The following is a 23,297-nucleotide window of genomic DNA, read 5'->3' as shown; positions in this document are numbered from 1 at the left end:
GATTAATATTTAGTAAGTATAATACAAGTGATTTGCTGCACCAATGCTAGATATGTTTAATAATTTTAAGAAGCAGTACGAGACATGCAGTGACAATGTTTTTAAAACAATTTGTCTGTGATCTTCCCTGAGTGCCTGTCAATACAAGCAAACTGAATTTTAGCCTGCCAAGTACTCTTTGACCTGTCATTCATGTCTTTCAATTTCCAAAACATTTGCATTAGTCGTCACTCTTCTTCAGTGAATGCACTCCTCTGACCTCGTCTAACCTTGTTTCTTGCCACAAGAGCAGCTGATGAAGTGTTAGACCAGGGACTCTGGGTAGTGTGTTTTAAGGAGGGAGTTTGAGAACCATGTTTCATACAGGTTATACTACAGCACTGAGAGAGGATGTTCAGGTGTTTGGTGGCGATCAGGACATGGGGAATATTTTGGAGGGAGAGAAAATAGTGGCCACTGACATGGGTCAGAAATGAATTCTCAGAGGCTCCTGGCTGAAACCTGAAACAGTTGCAGAAAAAAAAGAAACTGTTTTACTTCTCTGAAGCAATTGGTAAATGCTAGTGTTCAGTGAGGATACATGCCTGCACTGCACAAAGGGTAGCATTGCCAGCTTTGGTATCAGAAACACTCCAGCAACACTAATAAAGTAGAGAAGAAAACTTATCCTCTGGAAAAAGACAGTATAGTAGTAGGTTAATGCTTTTAGATGACAACCAACACATGAGAAAAATTGTTTAGGCACTGGAGCAAAAGGAAGTGCAATTTTTTTCACAGTGCTTGCGTAACTCTCATGGGTTTGAAATGTGCAGTAACTGTTGATTTCCATTGCTAGTTCATAGCCTTGTTTTTGTATAATTTCTTCTTTAAACTTTCTAGAGTTCAATGTAGAAAGTTACCTAATTGTGCATTGTCTGTTCATAAACCTGTGTGGTGCACCTCTCTTTAGATTTGCCATTTCATCTGATTAGAGCTGCTGTAGTGTTTCAAGCATTGCTTTGTTTTGTGTGAAGCAATTTGCAACCCTTTTTTGAGAAACATGTTTTTGTTGGGATACAAGAGTATCTCACTTTGAATTTCTTTTTCAGTTCTCCATTTTTTCTGTTTCTTTTTTGAGTGCTAGTTTCTTTGGCTAAGAGGGAACCGAAAGCATAATTCAGGGGGTTTTTTCTTGTGTTATTTCAGAGGACATTAAAAATAGATTTTTCTGCTATAAATGTCTATTTAATACAGTTTTCCAGCTGAAGTCTGCTATGATGGTACTTACATAGTGTTTGAGACACCTTCTGAAATTACAAAGAGATCAGAAATATTACAGGGACCACATTTTTGGCCAGAGTGGCTCTAGGAAGACTGGCTCATAGTGGCTTCTACTCTTGTCATGCTAACTCCTGAGTTGTTTTAATGGTCATCCTGTACACATCTTTTTGCAGAAACCTAGATATAGGACTTTTTTTAAAGTATCCAATTTATTTAATGAATTCGGCAACTCTAATTAACACATAGCATACTAGAATGTTACATTGTATTAAAAAAAAAGTTTCAGAATCCATTTTAATGGAGAAGTGCAGGACTATCCATTTGGTGGATTTTGTACCTTCTCAATACAAACTTCTCTGCTAACTTGAGGTGTTGCTGTAGAATTAAAAAGAAACTTCATTTATCCACTGTGGAAAGAGAGACTGCAAATACATGACTGCAAATAGATAATCTAAAGGTTTAAAATTAGCATGAGTGTAAAAGTCCACCATAGAAATAGCTTGCACTAGTTTTGCACTCCTCAAAATGCTGAAGGATTAAAATTTCTACACCCCTGTGACTGACAGCCAGCTACTTTGCTCGTGCTTTTCTTATGCAAACTCCATCACTACCTGTAAGAAAAGCTTGTGATTCATTTACTGCTCCATTTCCACCAAAGTAGATACCTGGGTTCATAAAACTGTCTGCTATGGAATAATTTCTGCAATATAAGACAAAACCACCATTATGGTAAATCCATTGCACAATGGGATCCTGGGAAGTATTTATGAATCTCCTGCCAAACTGCTTAAATCATGACTTTGTTATAAGCATCAGATGTTTACAATCTTGTAATGATATTGAGGCCTTATACAGCTGGTTTTTTTACAATACTTTTGTAGCCAGTTTAAAGCCATCTGGTGCAGGTATTGCCAGGTATATGTGATTTTGTTGTTGTTGTGACTACACATGCACCCTCAGCACCCTCATGGTATTTTCTCAATGTGTGACAGTAGAATTGAAGTTAAATTGTGTCATTGTTTATTTGTACATGGAGACTACATATGATGTTCCTGAGAGCCACATGTGAGAATTGCTGTTTTAGTTTGTCATGTCTTCACATTCAGATCCTGAAAATTATATAAAAATGTTGTCTCCAAATAAGCCAAATATTGATATGCAGCTTTGGATCTCTTCTAATGTCATAAGTTTTACTGTGCTTTTATAAAGCCCAAGTCTTTAAACATAATTAGAATAAGTAGGTATAGGAACATATAATTTTTATCTTTTGGTTACTTGGCAAAAAGCTTTCATTTGGAGATCATCCTATTAAAAGACCAATGATATATGGATTAAAAAGATTAGAGTTGAGGTTTTATCTGTATATTGCCATTTATTAAATAAAGGCAATAATTTGCTTATAGTTTACTTTTTTAATACCATGTTATGATTGGATCACTCTAGTATTTAGAAGCTGCAACCAAAATCAAAGCTGCATTACCTTGAATTCTGAAAAAATCACATAAAAAAGGGAGCTTCTGCTTGGCAATTGAAATTAAAGAATCCTCAGGGACCAGGGAGGGAAAGAAAGACCTTTCCTGACTGACTTAATTATTTTTCTGTGGCAGAATGACTTGTTCAAGGTCATAGAAGAATTAAATTTCTGTATTGGTGAGCAGGTGGAAAAAAAAAAACAGAGGCTGTTTAATCTGCACTTTCACGTGCAGGTCTTTTACTAATTTCCTAAGGAACAAAGTCTTCTGTGACCATGTTTGTGACTTTCCCTCACTTCTTTCCCTCTCCATCCATAAATTTTGGCCCAACTGATTAATAAAAACAAATCTGAAAGAGGAATGAAAGTCTTAAATAGGTTTGTCTTTCTATGAATTTTGTGGAAGCAGATGCCAGGAGAAGGGAAGAAGAAACCATCTGCATGGTCTGTCTACAGTAAAGCTGCAGCTCGAGCTCACATTCACAAGACAGCACTGCATGTATTCCTAACAATGGGAAAACTCATAGGATGTCAGATCAACTCTCTTCCTATTTTGCTACAAGGCTCTGGAGCACAGTCACAGCTGTCCATGCAACATACACTGGTTTATTTGACACCAATGTGGAGTGAAACAGGAGGTGTTCTTGGGGAGAACTCCTGGTGCAGAAGTGAGGAAACTTTTCTGCAGCTTCAGCACTTGCACCCTACAAGACAAGGGAGACAAACTGAAGGCTGGTTTGCTCAGGGCTGGTGTCATTTCTTGGTGCAGATCATGGAGGCAGCATAGATATAATCAAAGCAGAACTCACACTCTTTAAACAAAAGATGCTGATCACAGGAAAGCTGGGCATATCTGTAGATGTGTCATTTAGGGACATGTTTCAGTGATGGAATAAGGGTTAATGGTTGGACTCAACCCTAAAGGTCCTTTCCAACCTAAATGATCCTATGATTCTGATTGTGGAACCATTTGTTTAATGATAATGTTGTTCTGGAATACAGGAGGGAGGAAAAATTCCTTGGGGAGGGCTTTGGAAACCTTTCTCTTAAACTGTAAGTCGCTGGATTGTTTCTCTTTAGGAAGGAATTGGTACATCTTGAATCTTTGATTTTATGCTAATTTTCCTTCATATGGTCTGTTTCTGTTAAGAACCTAGACTGCCTGTAGTGTGTCATGGTAAGCAGCATGTAGATCAGTGCCATGTGTTAAAGCTGGAAAGTTTCTACTTTTTTTTTTTGCTTGGTTTGAGGCAGCTTGTATTAAATACTTTACCCCTCCCCTTTTTTCCCAGTTGTATGATTAGGAATTGCTTTACTACTTGTGCATCCCATGGTAGTGTTTAATATTAGTTGGACACTTGGCCATCCATACTTCCCTGAAATCTAACATTGGTTTTCATCGATGGGGATTTCCTGGGTGCTCACATGCCTTTCTTTTGCATCTTCTCTCCAGATCCACATCTAGGGTAATCACACCACTGTTATGGTATAAACTATGCAGTCTAACTTCTCTATTATGAGACTATTTGGCCACTGGCAAGACATTTGCTCAATTATCTTGCAGTGAATTTGAACACAAGTGTCAAACATGGTTGACTATTAAGTTCATGTCACTTATCATTCCTTCTAAGGAATTCCATCTTGCTATTTCTGACCAAAGAGTTTTTCAGTATAGTGGGCAGAGTTTTCAACCTCAACATAAGCAATTTATGTCTCTTCTTTCTTTCTTCCTCATTGATGTGGAAGGAATTATGTGTCCTTATAATTAAAAACATCAAACATATTCACTACCAGCTGAATTTTGTTAGACTAAGTAAAACTGTCCTCAAATGATAGAATTTGAAGTCCTCTGATCTTTCTCATAACCATGTCCACACTTTTTTTTTGATAGGAAGATAAATTTAAATTGCACATAATACTCCTAAATATATCTTGCCAGGGCTTTGTATTACATCCCAACTACCCTCTTGCTTCTGGAAATTCCCCACGTAGTCTATGAAAGATCATGCATCCTATGTCTGTTTCATGATGGCTGCTAACAAGCCTGCTGTGATTGCCTGGTTTTATTTGAAGGTTATTTTGGTGAGCTTTCTGCTTCTTTGATAATGCTACTGAAGTTTCTTGTAGCTAATGTTTACTTGACTGGAGGCACCCTGGCTAGGCCATACAGAATGAAAGCTTTTAGACTCACCTCTGGGCATTAGGGATGGGACTTGTATATTCCAGCTGCCTTTTGAAAGAGGTGGAGTGTGTTGACAGTGCACATAAGGCAGAGTGTCTGTCCTTTGCCCCAAATGTTTATCCATTTTAGCACTATAAAGAGCTTAGTCTTAATGAAGTTGTGGGAAATTTATTTAAATCCATTCTAGACTGCAGCATCATACACCTTCAGCAACTGCCCCTCTGGCCACAGCTCCAACTTTTGAGCAGGCCTGAAATGTTTTGGTGGGTTTTATGTTTGTTTGGTTTTGGTTTGGGTCTTTTGAGGTTTGTTTGTTTGTTGTTTTTGGGGTTTTTTTTGAGTCCACATTAATTCCATGTTCTGCTTCAGTATTGCCTCACAATGGTTTGAACCAGCAAAAAGTGAACGAGTGTCTGGGAAAAGATGTAGGACAAGGATGGGATCATGCAAATCTCACATCACCACTGAGAGAAGCGTCTGTTGAACCATTAACTTCAGTGAACACCACCCCTAATGGGGCTGCAGAGCTGTATGAAAGCCACTACGTGAGGAATATGTGAGGCTGCTTAAATGAAACTAAGCCCTTCACTGGGAGCGTTTATATTTGTCTTAAGAGGTATGAGCTGAAGCAACAGGCTTATGCTGAAACTCCTAATCCAGAACAGGTATACTGAGTATAAAAATGTTCACGGATATTTTCTATTCTTACCTCAATGGTGAAATAAGCAAAAATGACACTATCCTAAATTAAAAGCATTTACGTCCCATAGGTTATGTAGAGCGAGATGAAAGCCTCGGTATTGTTTGAGAGAAGCCGGACCTGCGAGTTCAGAGCTGCTGCACCGTAGCCTAGAACACCAAGACGAGAAAAATCCCATTTGCAAACAGACGAAGCCTACTACAGCCCAGGCAGTATTTGGATAACAAAATGGCTGTGGTTGTGGCTGTAGGTGATCCACAGGAGCGCAGCTGGAAGCAGGGGAGCGAGGGAGCCCCGGCCCCGCACTCCGGGTCCGGTCCGCGGCCGCGCTGGAGCGCGGAGGGGCCGTGCCGCAGCTACCGAGAGCCCGTCCCAGGGACTTACTGCGGGCGCTGCGAGCGAGGCTCTGCGGGGCGCGCAGCCCCGAGGCGCACAGGGCCGGCGGCCGCGCCCTCCCGGCGGGGCTCCTGTGCCGCCGGTCCCGCTCCGCTCGGCCGGGCCGGGCCGGGCCGGGCCGGAGGGGCAGCGCGGGGGCTGCGCGGGTCCGGCGCCCCTCGGGGCGGGCGCGGGCCCGGTGCCGGCGGCGCGGGGCGCAGGCGCGGGGGACCGCGGGCATGCGCGCTGTGCGGCGGGGAGCCCGATCTGATAGGGAGCAGGGGCTGACACTACCCCCGTGTGGGCGGCGGAACGTCCCGAGGATGACGTGCGGCGTTCTCGAATCCCGTGTCTCGCTCGCTCGCTCGCCGCCGCCGCCGCCGAAGGAAACGGGAAAAGCAACAAGGAGGCAGGAGCAGGCGCGGCGCCATGGCGGCCCTGGAGCGGCCCGTGCCCAGTCCCGAGGCGTTCCTGGGCCAGCCCTGGGCCGCCTGGGTGCGGGAGGCCGCCCCCCCGCACGCGCACGGCGCCGCCCCCCCGCACAGTAAGGGCAGGGACCGGCCGCGGTCCGGCTCCGCACGCCGCTCCCCCCGGAGCGGGGCCGGGGTCCGGCCGGGCCGCCCCCCCCCTCCGCTCCCCTCCCTCCCTCCTCCCGCCGGGGCCGGGAGGTGCCGCCCCCCCGGGCGCTCAGCTGACGCTCGGCCGAGCCCCCGTGCCATGTGTGCGGGAGGCGCACGCCGCGCCGCGCCTGCCGTGCCGCTGCCCCGCGGCGCTGGGCCGGCGCCGCGGTGGGGGAAGGGGGCGAGGGGGAGGATGCGCGGAGGGGCCGGAGGATGCCGCGGGCGGGGAGGGGGGGCCCAGGGTGCTGCCGCGGGGGGCCCGGCGGTTCCGCTCCCTGGCAGATGCTCCGACCATTGTGCTTTTGCTGTTGCAAATAGAAACACTGCTCACCTCCTCACCTCTCCTCCTCCCCTCGCCAAACAATAAATGCACACCTCAGGGCCCTCGGCGCTTCCTGACTCTGCTTCTCTTCTGCAGGTGTAGATCTGGAAGAGACTGGAAAGGAGGGTGGAAAAAGCAGGGAGGTTATGAGGCTTAATAAAGAAGGTAAGTGGATAGTGCTGGCACACCTCTCTACCTGTCTGTCTCTTGGTGCTTGTGAATGACTGTAGTTTGGCCTTGACAGGGTGGTCTGATAGCATATGGATTTCTCTGCCGTGAAGAACGTTTCAGGGTTGGATACATGCAGATGACTGTCACTGTGTCAACTTCTTTTGAAGTAAGGGTATAACAGGTGTATACACACAACTGACAGACGTGGTAAAAGATGAGAAAATTTTGAGGCAAAAGACAGCTACACATCAGTGGCCATATTGGATTTTTTTGTGGACCCTGTCCCTTGGTGCAACATTCCAGTTGCTCATGTGAAGATAAGCATATAAACTTTAAACATTATATTATTATTAGCAACTTAGTGGAGATGTTTTCCCTTGCAGCGAGAAAGGGTTTGTTACCATCTTTGAGTTCTTTCACTTTAACTCAAATCACATTTTATTCTTCATTTGCACTGCTGAGTGTGACCTACAGTCAACTGAGCAGCCAGCATCAAATATTATCTTAGGTTACACTACCCCATGCATAATATGCAAAACAAAATAAAATTAGTCATTTGGGCTATAACTTCTTCTGGTACCATCAGTGTGAACAGGTAAACTCCAGGTTAGAGGTATTTCCCAGTATGCCAGGCCTGTCACAGCTCTGTCAGCTGCGAGAGGAGAAACATTTTGTTTGTGATGTGTGCCATTTACATCATGTTGAGGTAACATCTAATGCAACTAGTGAAATAGTTCAGGATGCTTTTTCAAGTAGCTTTGTTTTTGTTTCTGTTTCATTAAGAAAGCACTTTATGTACACAACCTCTCTGTCTTGGGAAATACTTCTTGGGAAGTCAGTTCATAATGAACGATCCCATCATAGTGAAACTTTGGTGTGACTTACGCTGAGAGAAATCCCACTATTACCTGTAATGTCATAAAAAATATTCTGAAATGATGTTAAGTTTCTCATTACATTACAGTTGTCATTATGTGTGCGTTCGATTTTGAGCATCTTGGCAGCTCAAAGGAATCTTATGTTTGCTAAACAAGCTCTTGAAAAAAGACTTAATTAATTAATTAATGAGTAATCTAGATTTGTGTGATAAACTATAAAATTGCATGGAGTATGCATTAAAGTTATTTAAAATACCATAAAACTTCCTTTTTGAAAGACCTTTACAGAGATGCCAAGCTTGATTGTGTTCCTGTTTTGATTCTTATGTTCCTGAACCTCTCTATTTTGTCAGCCCAAAGATAATTTAGCAGCAGAACTGGGATTTTCATGAAGTTATTTATAGGTAAAAGGTTCAAGGCTCTGTACATATATCAGTAATGTTGATTCAAAAATAATTGAACAAAAATTTTTCTACTTCAGCTATGCCTTCATAAGGAGCTTAATTTGTTGAGATAAAATGTTTTGTGCTCAGAAGTCCTTGAACACAAATTCCTGTTATAAGCATGGGATATAAAGATTGAAGTATCTCAACTCCTTAGTTATACATAGTATGCAAATTGTTTCCTAGAAAGATTCAGTGTAAATTATCAGTTCTAGTCTTGTTTGGTTTGGGGGGTGGGGGGTCAGAGACTCCATCAGAGGAACTCTAAACTCACTAACCAGAAAAATTACTTCCAAACAAAGCGTAATGTCATTGCTGACATTATGATCATGACAGGTGTGAAGCATTTACTGGCTTTTATAGTACTTATGTCATAATACCGTGTAAAAAAAACCAAAATTGACTGTTATATTTAGAAAATAAAAAGCCTTAGGGATGTTATTGCTTTCAAGTAGTAACTTGTGTTAGATCACTTAGAAAGAACTTCCATGAAGTTTGAATAAATGAGTATGTATTGAAATATTTCTACTGTATTCACTTCGGCAGTCTGTTAATACAGGTGTTTTCACCACACCCATCTGTGTGTCTGAACACCCACTGTAAATCTTCCTTGGGCCCCACAGTCCTTATTAGTAAAGATGAGGGAAGATTTCAGGAGTTAGATTGGTCTGCAGGAAATTTTCTCATGTATTTGCAGAAATGCTTGTGCTTTTACTCTGACCTTGCTCGTGTGTTGTGTGACATGTTGAATTTTTTTGTCTGCTTCGTTCATAGATGAGGGTTGTGGTTATGATAAGTTCTGAAAACAAAACCCAACTCCTTTTTTTACAATCTCATCAATTTGAGTAGACCTTTTTAATGGCATCTGTGGTGCCAGGAGATTGTAAGTGGTGTCTTAGAAAAATCAAATGTTACTTGTAACCTTCTTGTATCAAGTAACCAGGGGCAACAGATGGACAGGATTTTAAGTATCAAAAATTACTGTCCTGTTTGATAAAGATAGTGTAAAACCTGATCTCTCTGCACTTACTTATTATTTGTCTGCACTTCCTCATCTTTAGTTGATGTGACCAGGTTTATGCAGTCATCCCTTTGTAAGCAGTTTAGCAAGAAGGCTTTTCAGATGAGTGAAACTGTGTGCAGAGCATGGTGGAAGCTAAAGAGTGGGAATATATTGGTTTTCAGACCATGACAAGGTGTTTCACTTTGGTTTTGTAGAAAAACAATGGTGTTAGGTGGCTAAAAGTGCTTCCAGTTAGCGTGATGCTTGCTTTGCTGCCTCCTTTGTGGTTGTGTACCATGTGTGTTTAGAGTGGTGGGCTGCTCCTCTTCCTTGCTTTGGCCCAGGAGGGGATGTGGGAGGCAGTGTTTCCTGGAGGTGGGGGTAGGAGCACTGTCTGCCAAGTCTCTGCCTGCCCAAGGGGTTGCTGCTTGCCTCCCTGGGCAGAGGGCTCACAGTCTGACTGTGCTGTTCATTTCTGTAAAGCAAGAGATGCACCGGGGCCGTGTGCCCCCTGTGCCCCATCTTAGGGGTGAAAATAAAGACACAGAAGTATTGCCCACTGCTTCCCTTTATTCTGCAGTGTATATGTAGGCAGCATAGAGGGAGAGAAATTTCCTGAACGTTTGTTCAGTTTTCTAGACAGAATTGCTTTTTGCATGCTGACACTTACTCTGAGTTTTCCTATAGCAAATGCATTCTGTCCATGGTTGACTTTTACTGGCATGTGGATTTGTAGAGAGGGGATTACAAAGTTCCAAGTGTGCACAGAAAATGAGAAGTTTTTAATATAAATGTTTGTGCCAGAAAAGAAACCCCAAAACTTATCTGCTTATCTAATCAGGAAACAGAAACAGTATTGTGCAACTTATCTGACAAATCACTACCAAGCAACCAGCTTAGCTAAAAGAGGGGTTATCAGAATTAGAGCAGCATTTAGAATTTATGTTGAATTTTAAAAGGTTGAATGGCATATTTGAAGAATTGAAGATTTTCTTGCAGATAGCAGGCATAGTAAAAGAAGTCTGTATTTGAGAGTTTGTGTTCTGTAAAACATCACAGTTACTGTGTGCCTGAGGCAGGTACAGTGTTCTGTTATTATGAGCCATAACCTGTAGATGATTAGAGATTAATTTAGGAGGCTTGTGTTTTACTTTATACAATATCTGAGAAAATAATGGAAGAATGGGATATTTTGGTTTCGTGTACAGAATTTGTATTAATAATTGGTTTAGTAGTGGGCAAGCATTGATTGCTAGGAGTGTTTGTAGATAGACACAGGCTGTAAAGGAGCAAAATATATCCTTTGAATCTTTGTGAATTACAGCAGAGTTAAATATGACCTATGGCATTTAGGTCTGTGTCTGGGTACTTGGTGTCATAGTCAAGTTCACTTTCCCAGTTCAGTGGGTTTGTATCATTGAAGTTTCAATCTGATGATGTGTGTGGTTTGTCTTGGATAATCTTTTCACTAATCGTAGTGATTCATTATTGTTTGACATTAAGAATGTTAAGTAAAAAATTCTAATTTTTCTGATTTTCTGTTATAAGATTTTTATTGTTCCACCCCAAACTTGACCATTTTACTTTGTGATTGCACATGGAAACTGGAGTTTTAAATCTATTGGATAACTGTTTACAGTATATTTTTCCTATTTTGACTTCCCCCACAAATACCTGACGGAAAGTTTTTTGTTAAACCCTTTAGCAACATAAGGACAAAGTTAAAGGGATACTGATTAGTCTTGCTTTCAGTATCTTTTTAATTCTTCAGAAAAATATCTTGATGATTTTATTGTTCTTCTTGGAAAAATAAGAAGTTGAGGAGATTAGGTGGTCATAAGGAACACTTCTATAGGGGGAAAAAGGATGTGACATACAACATTCTACTTTATGAAAAGCAAGAGGAAGAGAGCTAAAATTATTATGTTGAGATTGTGAAAGAAGAGAAGAAAAAACCAGCTGGCTAATGTAAGCAAAGAGATTGGACTTAACTTTTATTTAATTATTATTTATTTTTTGTTTATTAGTGGTTTGCCTGTGCTGCTATTTGTCTCCATTATAAAAATACTGAACAAAAGAGAATAAAAACATTCTCATTTTACTTACTGCCTTCATCTTCCACCTTTTTGTGGTAGTAGGGAAGGTTAAAAAGGGCTGGGAGGGAAAGAAAATTATAACAAGGTTGTGAACACATACTCCAAAAGAAAGAAGTGAGGCTGTCCAATTTAGACCACCATAGCTGGTGATTTGGGGTTGGTTTTGGTTTTGGTGGTTTGGTGGTTTTGGTGATTTGGGGTTGGTTTTGGTTTTGCAGTGGGCAAAAGAGAGTTTGAAGGTTGTATAAATTTGTCTCTTCTCTGTAAACTAAAATAGTCTTCCGGAGATACTGATTCTTAAACAAATGTAATATTCCATGTTGCTTGATGAATGAAAGAACTGAGAATTGGCAGGGCACAAAACTGTGGCCTGCCAATGGTGAGAAACTTTTTCTTACCATTCTTTATACTGGGAATAAGAACAGTAAGCAGACATCCCCATGGGGTCTTTGTTTAGGATGAGACATGACAGTGGAATTGAATTCTGGTGTGCATTCTGGTGTATAAGTGACTGATCAGTTCTATATATGATATCTGGCTCCGATATTTTTATTTTTTCTTATATGGACAGCTTCTGCAAGGGGGTGGCATGTCTCCTGGTTATGGCTGTCACCTCATTTAATGTGTTTCAAGGAATGATGACAGAGGAAGAATGAAACATTATGTATGATAGCGCCCAGAAAATTTAGTCAGAATTGTAGTTTATCTTCATAGTTACATAGTTATTTTCTGAAACCTGTCCTTTAGTTCTTCAACCCACACACTGGATAAAAGGAGTGGAGTAATGGTAAAGCTCTCTGATCAGACATTCTGTGTTTTGAATCAAGATTTTGGTGGTTTTGAATATGTATCTATAACGGTCGTACTGTAAATGACTTCATTAAAAATTTTGATTTTGCTAGGTGCACATATCTTGATAAAATGCATTATTTGTGCAACAGTTGTTCTGAAGAGGTTAGATCTCCTGTTGTTTAAGGTACCTTTTTTTGATTATGTGTGGGGAAACCATGTGTGATTCCCTGTCAACTGACAGCACTGTCACTAAGGATCTGTCTCTGACATTCCTTCTACTAGTTGTAATTTATAACCAGACTTGAGAAAGAGGGAAATTTATGTGTTTACTAGAGGGTACCCCAAGCCCTGCTGTCACTACAGAAAGTAAATGACTTTGTGTATCTAATTTTGATTTAGATATAAAAACATGTGTGTGTCTTCTTGTGGATCTGCCTCTGTATGTAGTTAATAGTTTGTAATAGATGAAATATAGATTTCTATGTGTTAAAAAGAGACTACACAAGAGCTGAATCATTTCCACTGTGAAAGGGAGTAATTTCTTTGAAATAGGCCTTTTTTTCTAGTTAATTAAAAATAGGGCCATTATCAGGTTCTGTTTTACCTTTGGGCAAAAAAATACTAGCCATTATACCAAGGCTGAGGTGTATGAATGAGGTGAAAGCAGTGGTAAATCCTATGGAAAACATTTCAAATTACATTTGAAGTTGTGAATCACAGGAGTCCTGTAGGCAGAAAGCATAAGTTTCTGATAGTCAAAGTGAAAGGTAGTCACTGCATGCATTACTAAGAAAGATCACCTTCAGTAAAAATAGTATTGTTGCTATGAGTATTTCTTGAAGAGTTAACTCCAGTATAAGTTTATCTGACTATGACTATAAATTTATCATGACTATTCATTATTAAGAGTGATTTTGGAATAACTAGCAAGAAAGCTTTTTGGTTTGTATGGGCATGGATTAAATTACTGGATCTTTCTGTCTTCCAAGTTCAGCTTGGTGCAGAATTCTTCAGCTTGTCTTTTGAAAAAGCTGATTGAGGAGTTAATGGTGCAGGATGCCAGGTGAAGCTAGTGTCTTTAAGTAATTAATATGCAAAGAAACCCCTTGGCAAATGCTGTCGTGACATAGTAAGGGTGTTTGACAGAGGTCTATTAGCAAGTCTATAGCAAGAAATCTTTGATGGTTCTCTTGCTGGATGGGAAGGGTAGAAGCCATGAGAGTAAAAATGGCCCAGTTTTTTATCGCAGTGCTATGCAGCTGACTAAGCTGACTCAAATTGAACCAAGAATCCAGCACAGCTACTTGAAGCTGATATGGAACAGAGGAAAAGCAACTATGGCATGAATAATTTTTCTCTTTTTCTCTTCTGTGCCCATTCTATGGTTGATTTTAAGGGACTGGTTTTGTCATAACTGTTTGTATGGCTTATTAAAACTCCTGCCCAAAAGCCACTGCTGTTGGTGGGGAAGTGAGCTTTCTGATTGCTCTTGGTCTTGTACTTATAGAAATGTCTTCCTTATTTCTGAAATGTTTTGGTTATTATTCAGTAATTTCATTTTGTATTTTACTGAGTTGTATTAATAATACAGTACTTAAGCCCAACACTATTCCTGTCTCTCTGTTTTCGTGACAGTAATTAGAATTTACAGTTATTTGGTCTTCCAGCTTCTTGATTTCTGTCCTCGTGTGTTTACAAAGTGTGTGCTGTTTGGCAAAAAAAGAAGGGGAGTTTTCCCAGATCAGATGGAGCATCAACCAGAACTAGCAAAGAGCTTGCTGACAGAATTTCCAGGTTCTGCAGAACTGCTGGTTCCAGTATCTGTCTAGTGCAGTTTCACTTAGTCCCTAGGCCCCTCCTGAATCATCTGTGAAACGGAAGCAGTTGTATTGTGACAGAGCTGTGCATGGTACACAGGGGTTAGGCTGGCTTCCCTTTCCGTTCCCTGGGAGCAGGTGTTCAGCAGAAGAGACAGAAGAGGGACTGGTGAAGTAGTAGCAAGACATAGGAATGACTGGCAAAGGGCAAGAGTTCGTGGGGTTTGATTGTGTGATCTTCTTTTTGTTCTTTATTTTGTTTATATTTGTTTCTATTATACAGTGTTTTATGTTTTCTGTCCAGTCATTCTTTCTCTTCCTTTTCCTACTACAGGGGACTAGACACAGGGGACAGGCACAGTCTGGGAATTTGCAGTTATATTTGGATTTAACACTGCTAATGTCATATCAGTAGTTGTTGAGAAGTTTGCTGGATTGAAATTCTCTTCTTTAGCAAGACAAAGATGGAACTGTATGTCTCCAGTAACAGAATAAGTGACTTGAGCTTGTCATCATTTTGAGCTGAAATAGTCAGAATGGAAGCTGAGATTTAAAGAAATGTAAATCATTATGTGTGTTCACTTTTTAATCTCTGATAAGTATCCTGTCCTCAGGTGGCTTTCAGGCTGGCCACTTGTGATTGTGCAGATTAGGTAGATTATCATGTCATAGCACATTCAATTGTTTTTTAAACTGCTCTTAGTTATGTCATACTGAGACAGAATGATACAATGATTTACATCTGAAAAGTTTGTTGGACCCATGCCACCACAGCAAACACTGACAGAACCAAAACCTTATTTGTTTGGGTCTGATAATGGAGATAGTGGACAATGATCTGGAAGAATATAAGTAATTGATCTGTTACTGCAATGACTAGGGAGGCAGTATTGTTATTTGCATGATCCTAATGCTTAGCAGCCCCATCAGGCACTAGATGCTGCTCTGCAGGGTACCAGCAAAGGGAGGAAGGGTGTGTGCTTGTGTTGTGCAATTGTGCTGCAGAGAACTAATTTTTGAATGTGTGACAAAGCAGGAGTTGTAATATTGACAAACAAAAGCACTTAGTTGCTCAATGTGATAGATGGTTGACTTTAGCCTAGACTAAAGTGACTTTCTTAGAACCATAGCAAGGAAAGCTTTAAGGTGGTATTTGGATGGCAGTGAAGTAATTTTGCAAGATCTTAGGAGGTATCCTTATTCAGGTGTGGAAATTGGCCTGAATGAAAACACAGGCTGGTTGTTGAAAGCTTTGTAAATGGATACTGACACTGTGAACCAACTAGAAATGTGAGCACATGGTGTGACAGCAAGTAGGATGTGGACAGTTTAGTGTACATAACAGAGGAGCCTGGAAAGCAAAGATGAGTTGTTCTCAGTATTCAAATTTGGAATGGAGGATTGTGCATAGAAGGATACAGAGAGTAAAACAGTATGACAATATAGAAGAAACTTTAGAAACAATGTAAATAAGCAGGATAATGTTTGTCAACATGGAAAATAAGAAAATATAACTAATGTGAGGTGAAGCTCCAGACAAACCTTTAGTTCTGAAGATGTTTACAGCAGACTTTGTCCTAGGGATGCCCAGGAAGAAACATTCAGATGTGGATGTAAACTGAATGAGCAGTTTGAGAGAAGCTACTGGCAAAGATGACATAGTAGTTTATCGTAGTATTTTATATCTGAATGATGGACAAGTTGATTATGCTGTCCAGGGTGATCAAGAGAGGAGATGGAGAAAAGAGGATAGGAGTGGTGGGATCTAAACTCTGTTCTGGCTGTATCGAGCTGAAGCTAACAGCTACTCAGTGGCAAGAGGTGTCAGATAGAATGAGATTTTTTTGTTTAGATGTAAATCTACTGTATTTGAGACTGTTCTCAGGAACTGAATGTAAAATTCTCAGACATAAGAGTAGCAGCAAAAGATACAGCTCAGTGGAGACCTGCTAGAAGACAAAGGAAGAATAAAGAGCCTGCCAGTACTCTGTGGAGGGATTGGTACAGGAAGGATGGGTAGTAGGAGAGGGGAGAGTAATGGAAGTCAGAAACAGAGTTTCAAAAGGAGAAAGGCATCTAATTTTTATGAAGAACACACAAGGGGTATGGGTGATGGAAATGATGAATTTGTGATGTTGCAATAGTAAAAGGTTTTTAGACATTTTAGTGGGTATAGTTTCACTGTATTGCAAGGGTCAGATGAAGGAAGCTCACACTGAAGTTAGAGACAAAAGTGTAATTTGTTATCAAACAGAGCATAATAAGCTTAGACATGAAAGAAGGACAGGAAGAGTAATGTAATTAGAGAATCAAGGAGTCAGAAGCAGATTTCCAAACACAGGAAAGACTGATTGACTCTTCTGCTGTTCTGTCAGAGCGGGAGGAGAAAGGATATGTGAGGTATGGGTGATGAGAGTGAGCCAAGGAGAGAGTGGAACAGATGTGTTTTACATCTATTGTACAAGGAAGAAGGGAGAGCTGAAAGGGAGAGAAAGAGAGTGGGAAGGGAGAATGTGAAATGGTTATTATGTTTTCTCGCTTTCTCTTGGAATAAATATTTGCATTCTATTGCTGAGAAAGAAATAGATACAAAAGAAAAGGTTTGAGGAGTGAGTCAAAAGTAGGAAGAAAAAAGGCTGAAATTGCAGGTGTGGGTTCAGCTCAACTGGAGGAATGGCACAGATTAGTAAGCAGCAGGAGAGAGAGAGAGAAAATGTGCGATAACCTCATTTTCAGACTGGTTCTCTTTTCCACTGCAATTCTAGGACAGGCGAGAATATAGCAAAGAAAATGGATGTTTAAGACAAGAGTGAGTTCAGGATTGGTGGAGTTGGACCTAGTATTAGCAAGCAGAGCAAAAACCATCATCAGAAAAAGTAAAAAGCTCTTCAAGGAGAGAGAAGAGTGTGTGGTCATATCTATCACATAGCATGATGGACATGAAAGTAGTAGTTCTGTTCCTTCCTGCAGTGCATCATAAGTAGTCTTGTGTCTACATGATCTGTCACATTCTGAAACTGACTTGTGCTTCCTGCTTCCAGAGCTGAGCCAAGGCCACAGGATTGCATTATCGTGGACTGGGCCCCGGGTAATGTGGTACTGCTCAGGGTGGATCAGGGTGGGAGCTTGGGCACGGTGCTGCGGTAACCATGGGTGTATGGCTTGTGCTTGTCTCGCAGGGCAAAGCAGCTTGTTCCTGTCTACATGCTACAGGCAGGCCAGGCAGGCATGCTTTATGATACAGCACTTTTTGTTTTTCTCTGAGAAAGCAGGACAGTAATTTTAGAGGGGTTAGATGGAATGGCTGTCATTCATGTCATTCAGTGTCTAAGAAGTTAATCTCAGGTTTTCACATCTGTTTAGTAGATCTAAAGAACTGTTTAAAGAAGAGGAAAAGGCTGTGGGAGAGATTAGTTCCTTCATGCGCAGAGCATTGAGCTGATTCCTTGACTTGGAAGGCTTTATTCATTACCTTGCCTGCCTTTCCCAAGCAACTTTCTGCATGTCCCTGTATGTTATCAATGTTCAGTCATCCCAGCAGCTTACACACGTCACCATGCAGAGGTGCTGAGAAAACAGGGAAAGAAAAAGGTGTTCAGATTTTCTCTTCAGGGTCTCTCAGGTGGTTGGTTTTTTTTGTGCACTATCATGAAGTTTTGTGGTTCTGATTGTATTCATGCTTTTGCTATATTTTTGGCTTTTTAGAAGACTTGGAGAACCTTGGGCAAATATATTAAGAAACTGGATGCATGGCAATGGAAAAACATGAGGAGAAATGGGAGAAAAAAATGTTTCAGCTCTTGAAATTATGGTGAGCTGTGTGTATAGCGCTTTTAATAGAGTCTTCGAACATTCTGTGCTTGGTGTAAGTTTTCTTCAGCTTCTCTCATAACTCACAACACACTGGGTGTGAACATTACCAAGCCTTTTAGGTATTTAAATTTTGAAAGAGGTAATGCAGCTTTACATATTTTTGGGTTTCTTGCTCATCAAGAAAAATTATTCTTGACTGCATTGCTCAATGAGGGAATGCTACGAGTTTTATTTTGTGGCATTTATTATTCTTTCCAGCTTTTCAAGATACCTGTCACTATTCTGACTGTTTGTTTTCCAAGCTCCTTGGCAAATCAAAGGTATTGTAAACTTTTATCACTTTCCTGGAAGGTAAGAGTGTATCCTCTGTGGGAGTTCTTATAGGCTTTTCATTTGAGTTTTTTTTTTAATTCTTTGTAATTAAGTGTGTATTTGGAGAAGTTCTAAAGAAATGTGTCATATATGTGTTCAAATGATGTAACATATATAAGTGTTAGCTTTGAAACAGGAAGATATGGTCTGTATTTCTGAGAGCTTCCAATACATTTCAGACAAAACCATAAGTAGTGTATGTTGTGAAGACAAAAATCAGTCTATGAATGCTGAAAAATTTCATGCAGTAAGCTATTTTAAGGAGGAATTTGAAGGAGGTAGAGAATAATTAGTTGATGTGGAGGAAGGAGGCATCAAAGCTGATAGTATAGCACACAGGAAAGTAGCATACAGAACAGATTTCTAGTGAAAGCAGTTCATTTGTAAAAATAAACTCTCCCTGTTTTACTAATATTGTCTTACTGTCTCGGAGCTGGAAAGCAAAACTGATTGTAATTGCCAGACTGCAAAAATAACATAAATATTGAAAGATAAATCTTAATCTTTCTTAACTCTGTTCCCTAAACATGACCTCTGTTCTCCAAATACTTAAACATTGCCTTTATTATTAGGCTTCAGCCTCATCTGTTCTCTTGAATAGTGCCCTAGTTTTGCTACTAGGCAAAAAGTGAAGAGAAACTAACACATTGTGTATGCAACAACATTTGTCATTCTTTTACACTCTTTCTTCCGTATTAGTTCTTTTCTGCCTGTTTGTTTGTATATTACAGGCTTGGAGGGTAAGTGGCATGCAAAATTCTAAACAGTTTTGACTCTTGTTCTCAACTATCAACCTTAGAGTGAGCCTGTTGTGTCCAAATTTCTCTGAAGTTTAGATTTTTTTTTAGGAGAACCCATTTTAATGTGGGCTTTCCATAGCAGGTTTCTGACATACCATGTGCAAGCATAAACAGTACACAGAGCAAGTGCTTTTAAGAGCTTGCTCATTTTAGTACTGTGTGAGGTTATGAGAGAGACTTTCCCTGTGTTCAAAATCATTCTATGGAAGCTGCTTTGAGTACTAATCAGGCCAATGTGTATATATACAGGGGAAGGGTATGAAATAGGATTCAGGTCAATGTGAGGAAAGGCAGAGGGAGTGAGTGGATGGGAAGAGGTCACAAGAAGAAACGAGTTGATTACTGATGTTTATAGATCACCTCTCTTTGTAAAGAGGCCCAAGGTGTCCTACCACCTATGTGTAGAAATTTTTTGTCACTGAAAGAGGATGGGCAAACATGGCTGCTGCTGCTGAAGGACTAATCATACCTGCCCTAGAATTAACTGAAAGAACACTGGAAGCCTACTCTGTACTGATAGGGTGTAATCCAGTCCTCACTGAAGAATGCTATTGCATAACAATTTCAAAAGGAAAGGGAAAATGCTTTATTTCTAGATTCCAAAGAGAATACAGGCACATAGAATGTATCTATTTATGGGGGGGGGGGAAAGAAAAAGCAAAATACCAGAGCCCATTACCTTTCCATATGACAGATTGTGGCAGGCTTTATTGACTCGCACTCTGTTTATTGTTTCTCAAAGGTCAATGGCTGCCATTGGCACCGAATTTTGCTTACATTACTTTACTTACATTAAAGTAAGGACTGACATACTTCAAAATACATTTGTTGGGGATTATCTTTCTCTTGAAGAACTGTTACCCAAGCCACTCTTAGAAGAATAGGTCAGCTCTTATTACAGCAAAAACCTGCAGTAATTCACTATATTTTAGCAAGTCACCACATATTCTAGTACAGTGCCTTTCAATAATTTTTGAATTACTTAAAGGCAGAATTTGCTGTTACTGCTCCAAAAGCTAGATTGCTTGCTCCTTTGCAGTGCAAACATTAGAATCACCTTTTTTGCACCCATCCATTCTACCAGGGATGACCATGGACTTTACCAGATATGATAGGATATGATCTTATAATCTCTAATTGGATTTTTTGGGGCATTTTTCTTTTTGTTGTGTTGTGAAAATGATCATCCTAGATACTTCATGATTTTACTTGGGATTCTTTTTCATCCAGGATAGAAAGGGGAACTAGCTGGTGATACAGTAATAATTGAATATTATAACTGGCAAGTAATTTTCACTACATGGATAGATTTATAACATTAGCAAATCCTCCATGACTAGCCTGCAGCTCTGCCTTTTGTCTGGAAGAACACTGGCTTTAGCCTGAAGCAATTTTTCGTTGTGCCCACCAGATTTTGCTGAGAATAAAACCTGCTGTGACCACCCAGCACCTCAAGAGGTGAATATATAAGTGAGCATCAGAATGCCACAGTGCAAAATAGGCTGGAAATGTTCAGTTTATTGAATTAAATAGTAGTTTAAAGAGAGAGCTTTAAATTGGGTAACTATTACATGATTGGAGTGTAATCTTTCTCTCTGCAGTTTTTCTCTTGTAAAATACAGGCACTGAATTTATAGGTTTCATCATTCTTGTGGTTTTGGCAATTTGGGTTAAAAATACATATTTTTTTCGTTACAATAAACATGTGAACTTGGTCGTGGTCCATTCTGAATTTTTTGTATTTGGAAGAACTAGATAGAATGTAAGCAGAGATGGAAGAATTGCTTTTGAGGGTTGATTAATTGCAGTGTTACTCCTTTTGCAGAGCTGTCTTGAAGGAGGCTGAAAGTGCATGGCTGGGAGAGTAGGGGGAGGTGAATACTGCTACATTTTATACTGCTTTACTGAAGTGTTGTATCCCAGTTCTCATGTCCACATCTGTTCTTGGAAAAACTGGAAGGAGTTCAGAAAAAAGATACATTAATTTAAGGCCTGGATAATCAGCTTTAGAATGGAAGATTTAAGAAGCTCAATCTATTTAGTTTATCAACAGACAGTAGAGGCTACCTGATAAGTCTATAAGTACTTAGTCAGGGCAAAGGTATCTGACAGTTAGATGGTTCTTTGTCAGGTAGATTAAGGAGATTCTCATGGCTGAAAGCTGAAGCTAGATCAGTTCAGACTAGACATAAGATGCAGTTTTCTAATGATACAATTAAATAGGAACACCTTATCAAGGGGTGTAGCAGACTCTGTTGCACAAAATACTCGCAAAAGGCCCTGGTCCTTCCCCTGGAAGCACACAGGGCTTTAGCCATCCAGAAGGCTTGGGTTTGAGGCTAAAATAGTATGGTTTAATTCTGTGGCCTGTTTTAACATAGAGAGTCAGTACAGATCATAAGGAAGATTTTTTGTTCTAACTCCCTAAAATTTCATATGTTGTTACTGCTGCTTTTGTTAACAAAATAAGTTCATGTGAAAGATGTGGTGATAAAAGCAAAAAAAAGCTTCTAATGTGGTGAGTGAGAAGGGACTGTCCTTTAGCAGCAGGTGAAAGAGGAAGTAACGCTTTCCAATCTCGATTTATGTTTTTCTGGTAATCAAAACCACTGATATCCCTCCAGTCATTAATTCTAAGCATAACTTAATCATTTACCAATGTAATTGTTGGCCTTTTCAGAAGCATTGCAGGTAGTTTGTGCCTTCTCATTGTAAGGTCAGGTAATTGACAGCTGGACCCAAATGCCTTCTTCAACTTTGTTTGCAAAGCAAAACAATCTTTGTCAGCAGGTTTTCCCTGATGCTGCCTTCTTGGCCATGGATTTATGAGAATATAGCAGGTCAATCTTTTTGGTAGAGTAAAAGGCTCTGTTATTTCTAATGAATTGTATCAGAACTCATTTTATCCTAGTTTTGCAAAAGAGTCAGTAGGAGTTGTTTGAAGGATATTGGTACTTTTATCATTTAGTTTGCCTCTTATTTGTAAAATCATCCCCAGTATGAGAGAAAGTGTCATGGTTTTTCTTGGTTATGCTGACAGCAAGGCAAATCAGTGCTGATATAAGGTAGATTTAACTTAGATAGGAAATGTGTCTGTGGGGTTAAAGGCAGCACCTAACCTGCTTTTAGAGGTTTTCCCAACATCAGTAGTTCTATAACTCTTGTAAACACTATATACAAAATAAGTGAGGAGCAAATGTGCTGAATCTTCGGTTTATAAATTCTTCACCCTCATCCCCTTACCAGTATTGCTGCCTCCAAAAACTGTAAAAAAAGAAGGCATGAATTAGTGTTCTAAAAAAGAAAATAGGGATAGTGAATTTTATCAGGATTTGGGGCTTACACACCCAACAAAAACTAAAGAATTTCAGTACTCTAGGATAGACTTTGTTGTTGGTTTTGCTGCACTTGGAAGGGCTAAAACAAACTGTGAATTGGACAATGAGGTTTACTTCAAATACGTGTTAGTGTGTGGTCTATTGTAGAGCCATGTGAACTTTGAAGTTCATGTGGGCTTTTTCTAGTTGGGAGTGTACAGGGTCACAAATATCCTGTGCTACCTTGTAGTGATACCATGAGGAGATTCTAAAGGTTCAGGAAATTTGGTCTTCCTCAGTTCCTTGTTGTTGCCTGTGACAATGTCACAGAGCTTGATGGGTATCTGATCCATCAGTTTTTGGCTGAGTAGTTACAAAATGTTTAGAAGTTTGTTTGGAGTCACCTTTAATGTTTCTTGTATAATGAGCTGGACTGAATGTTTGGCCCTTGTCATGGTCTCCTCAATAGGTGTATCCTCTTACCCAGCAAATGTTGGATTAGCTCAGGATCTTCTGCAAGGCTGTGGAATGCTAACAGCCATGCTAAGATCAATCAGATGATTGGTCTGCTTGACCTTCCCAGCATCATTTAATCCATACCTAAATTCAGGTAAATTGTATTTGAGATTGTGCCAAATATAACAGCAAAAGATGATATTTGCTTTGACATAAGGCACTAAAAAGAGTAATTTCTAATATGAAAGCAAGAATTCAAGAAGGAGACTTGACACCCTGCAGGAGGGAGAGATTCATTAAAAAGGAGGAAATAGATAAAGTTACTCTGCTGGCAGGGTGTGTCCAGCCAAGGCAGTGGTTTGCTGGGCTGTGTATTAGGCAGATCTGTATCACTATTGCTGTTGGATAG

The 23,297-nt window shown here is 40.2% G+C and overlaps 1 protein-coding gene across 3 annotated transcripts in view; it reads left to right on the top strand.

The window, feature by feature from the left end:
* The first annotated feature begins 6,304 nt into the window (after nucleotides 1–6,304).
* The window catches only part of ATXN7L1 (ataxin 7 like 1), a 110,786-nt gene continuing 93,793 nt past the window's right edge, over nucleotides 6,305–23,297 (top strand). For 2 of the 3 annotated variants that reach the window (XM_036400800.1, XM_036400801.2), the window contains exons 1-2: nucleotides 6,305–6,532; nucleotides 7,027–7,095. In XM_036400800.1, coding sequence (XP_036256693.1) covers nucleotides 6,418–6,532; nucleotides 7,027–7,095 — 184 coding nt within the window. In that variant the 5' untranslated portion in view covers nucleotides 6,305–6,417. Of the gene's footprint in view, nucleotides 6,533–6,883; nucleotides 7,096–23,297 lie in introns of those variants that run through there. The other variant, XM_054514870.1, reaches the window with a different exon arrangement.

The sequence above is a fragment of the Molothrus ater genome, chromosome 5 (assembly GCF_012460135.2).
Source record: "Molothrus ater isolate BHLD 08-10-18 breed brown headed cowbird chromosome 5, BPBGC_Mater_1.1, whole genome shotgun sequence".
NCBI classification, from domain to species: domain Eukaryota; kingdom Metazoa; phylum Chordata; class Aves; order Passeriformes; family Icteridae; genus Molothrus; species Molothrus ater.
The sequence above is the reverse complement of the archived record's forward strand: the minus strand, read 5'-3'. Positions and strand labels throughout refer to the sequence as shown.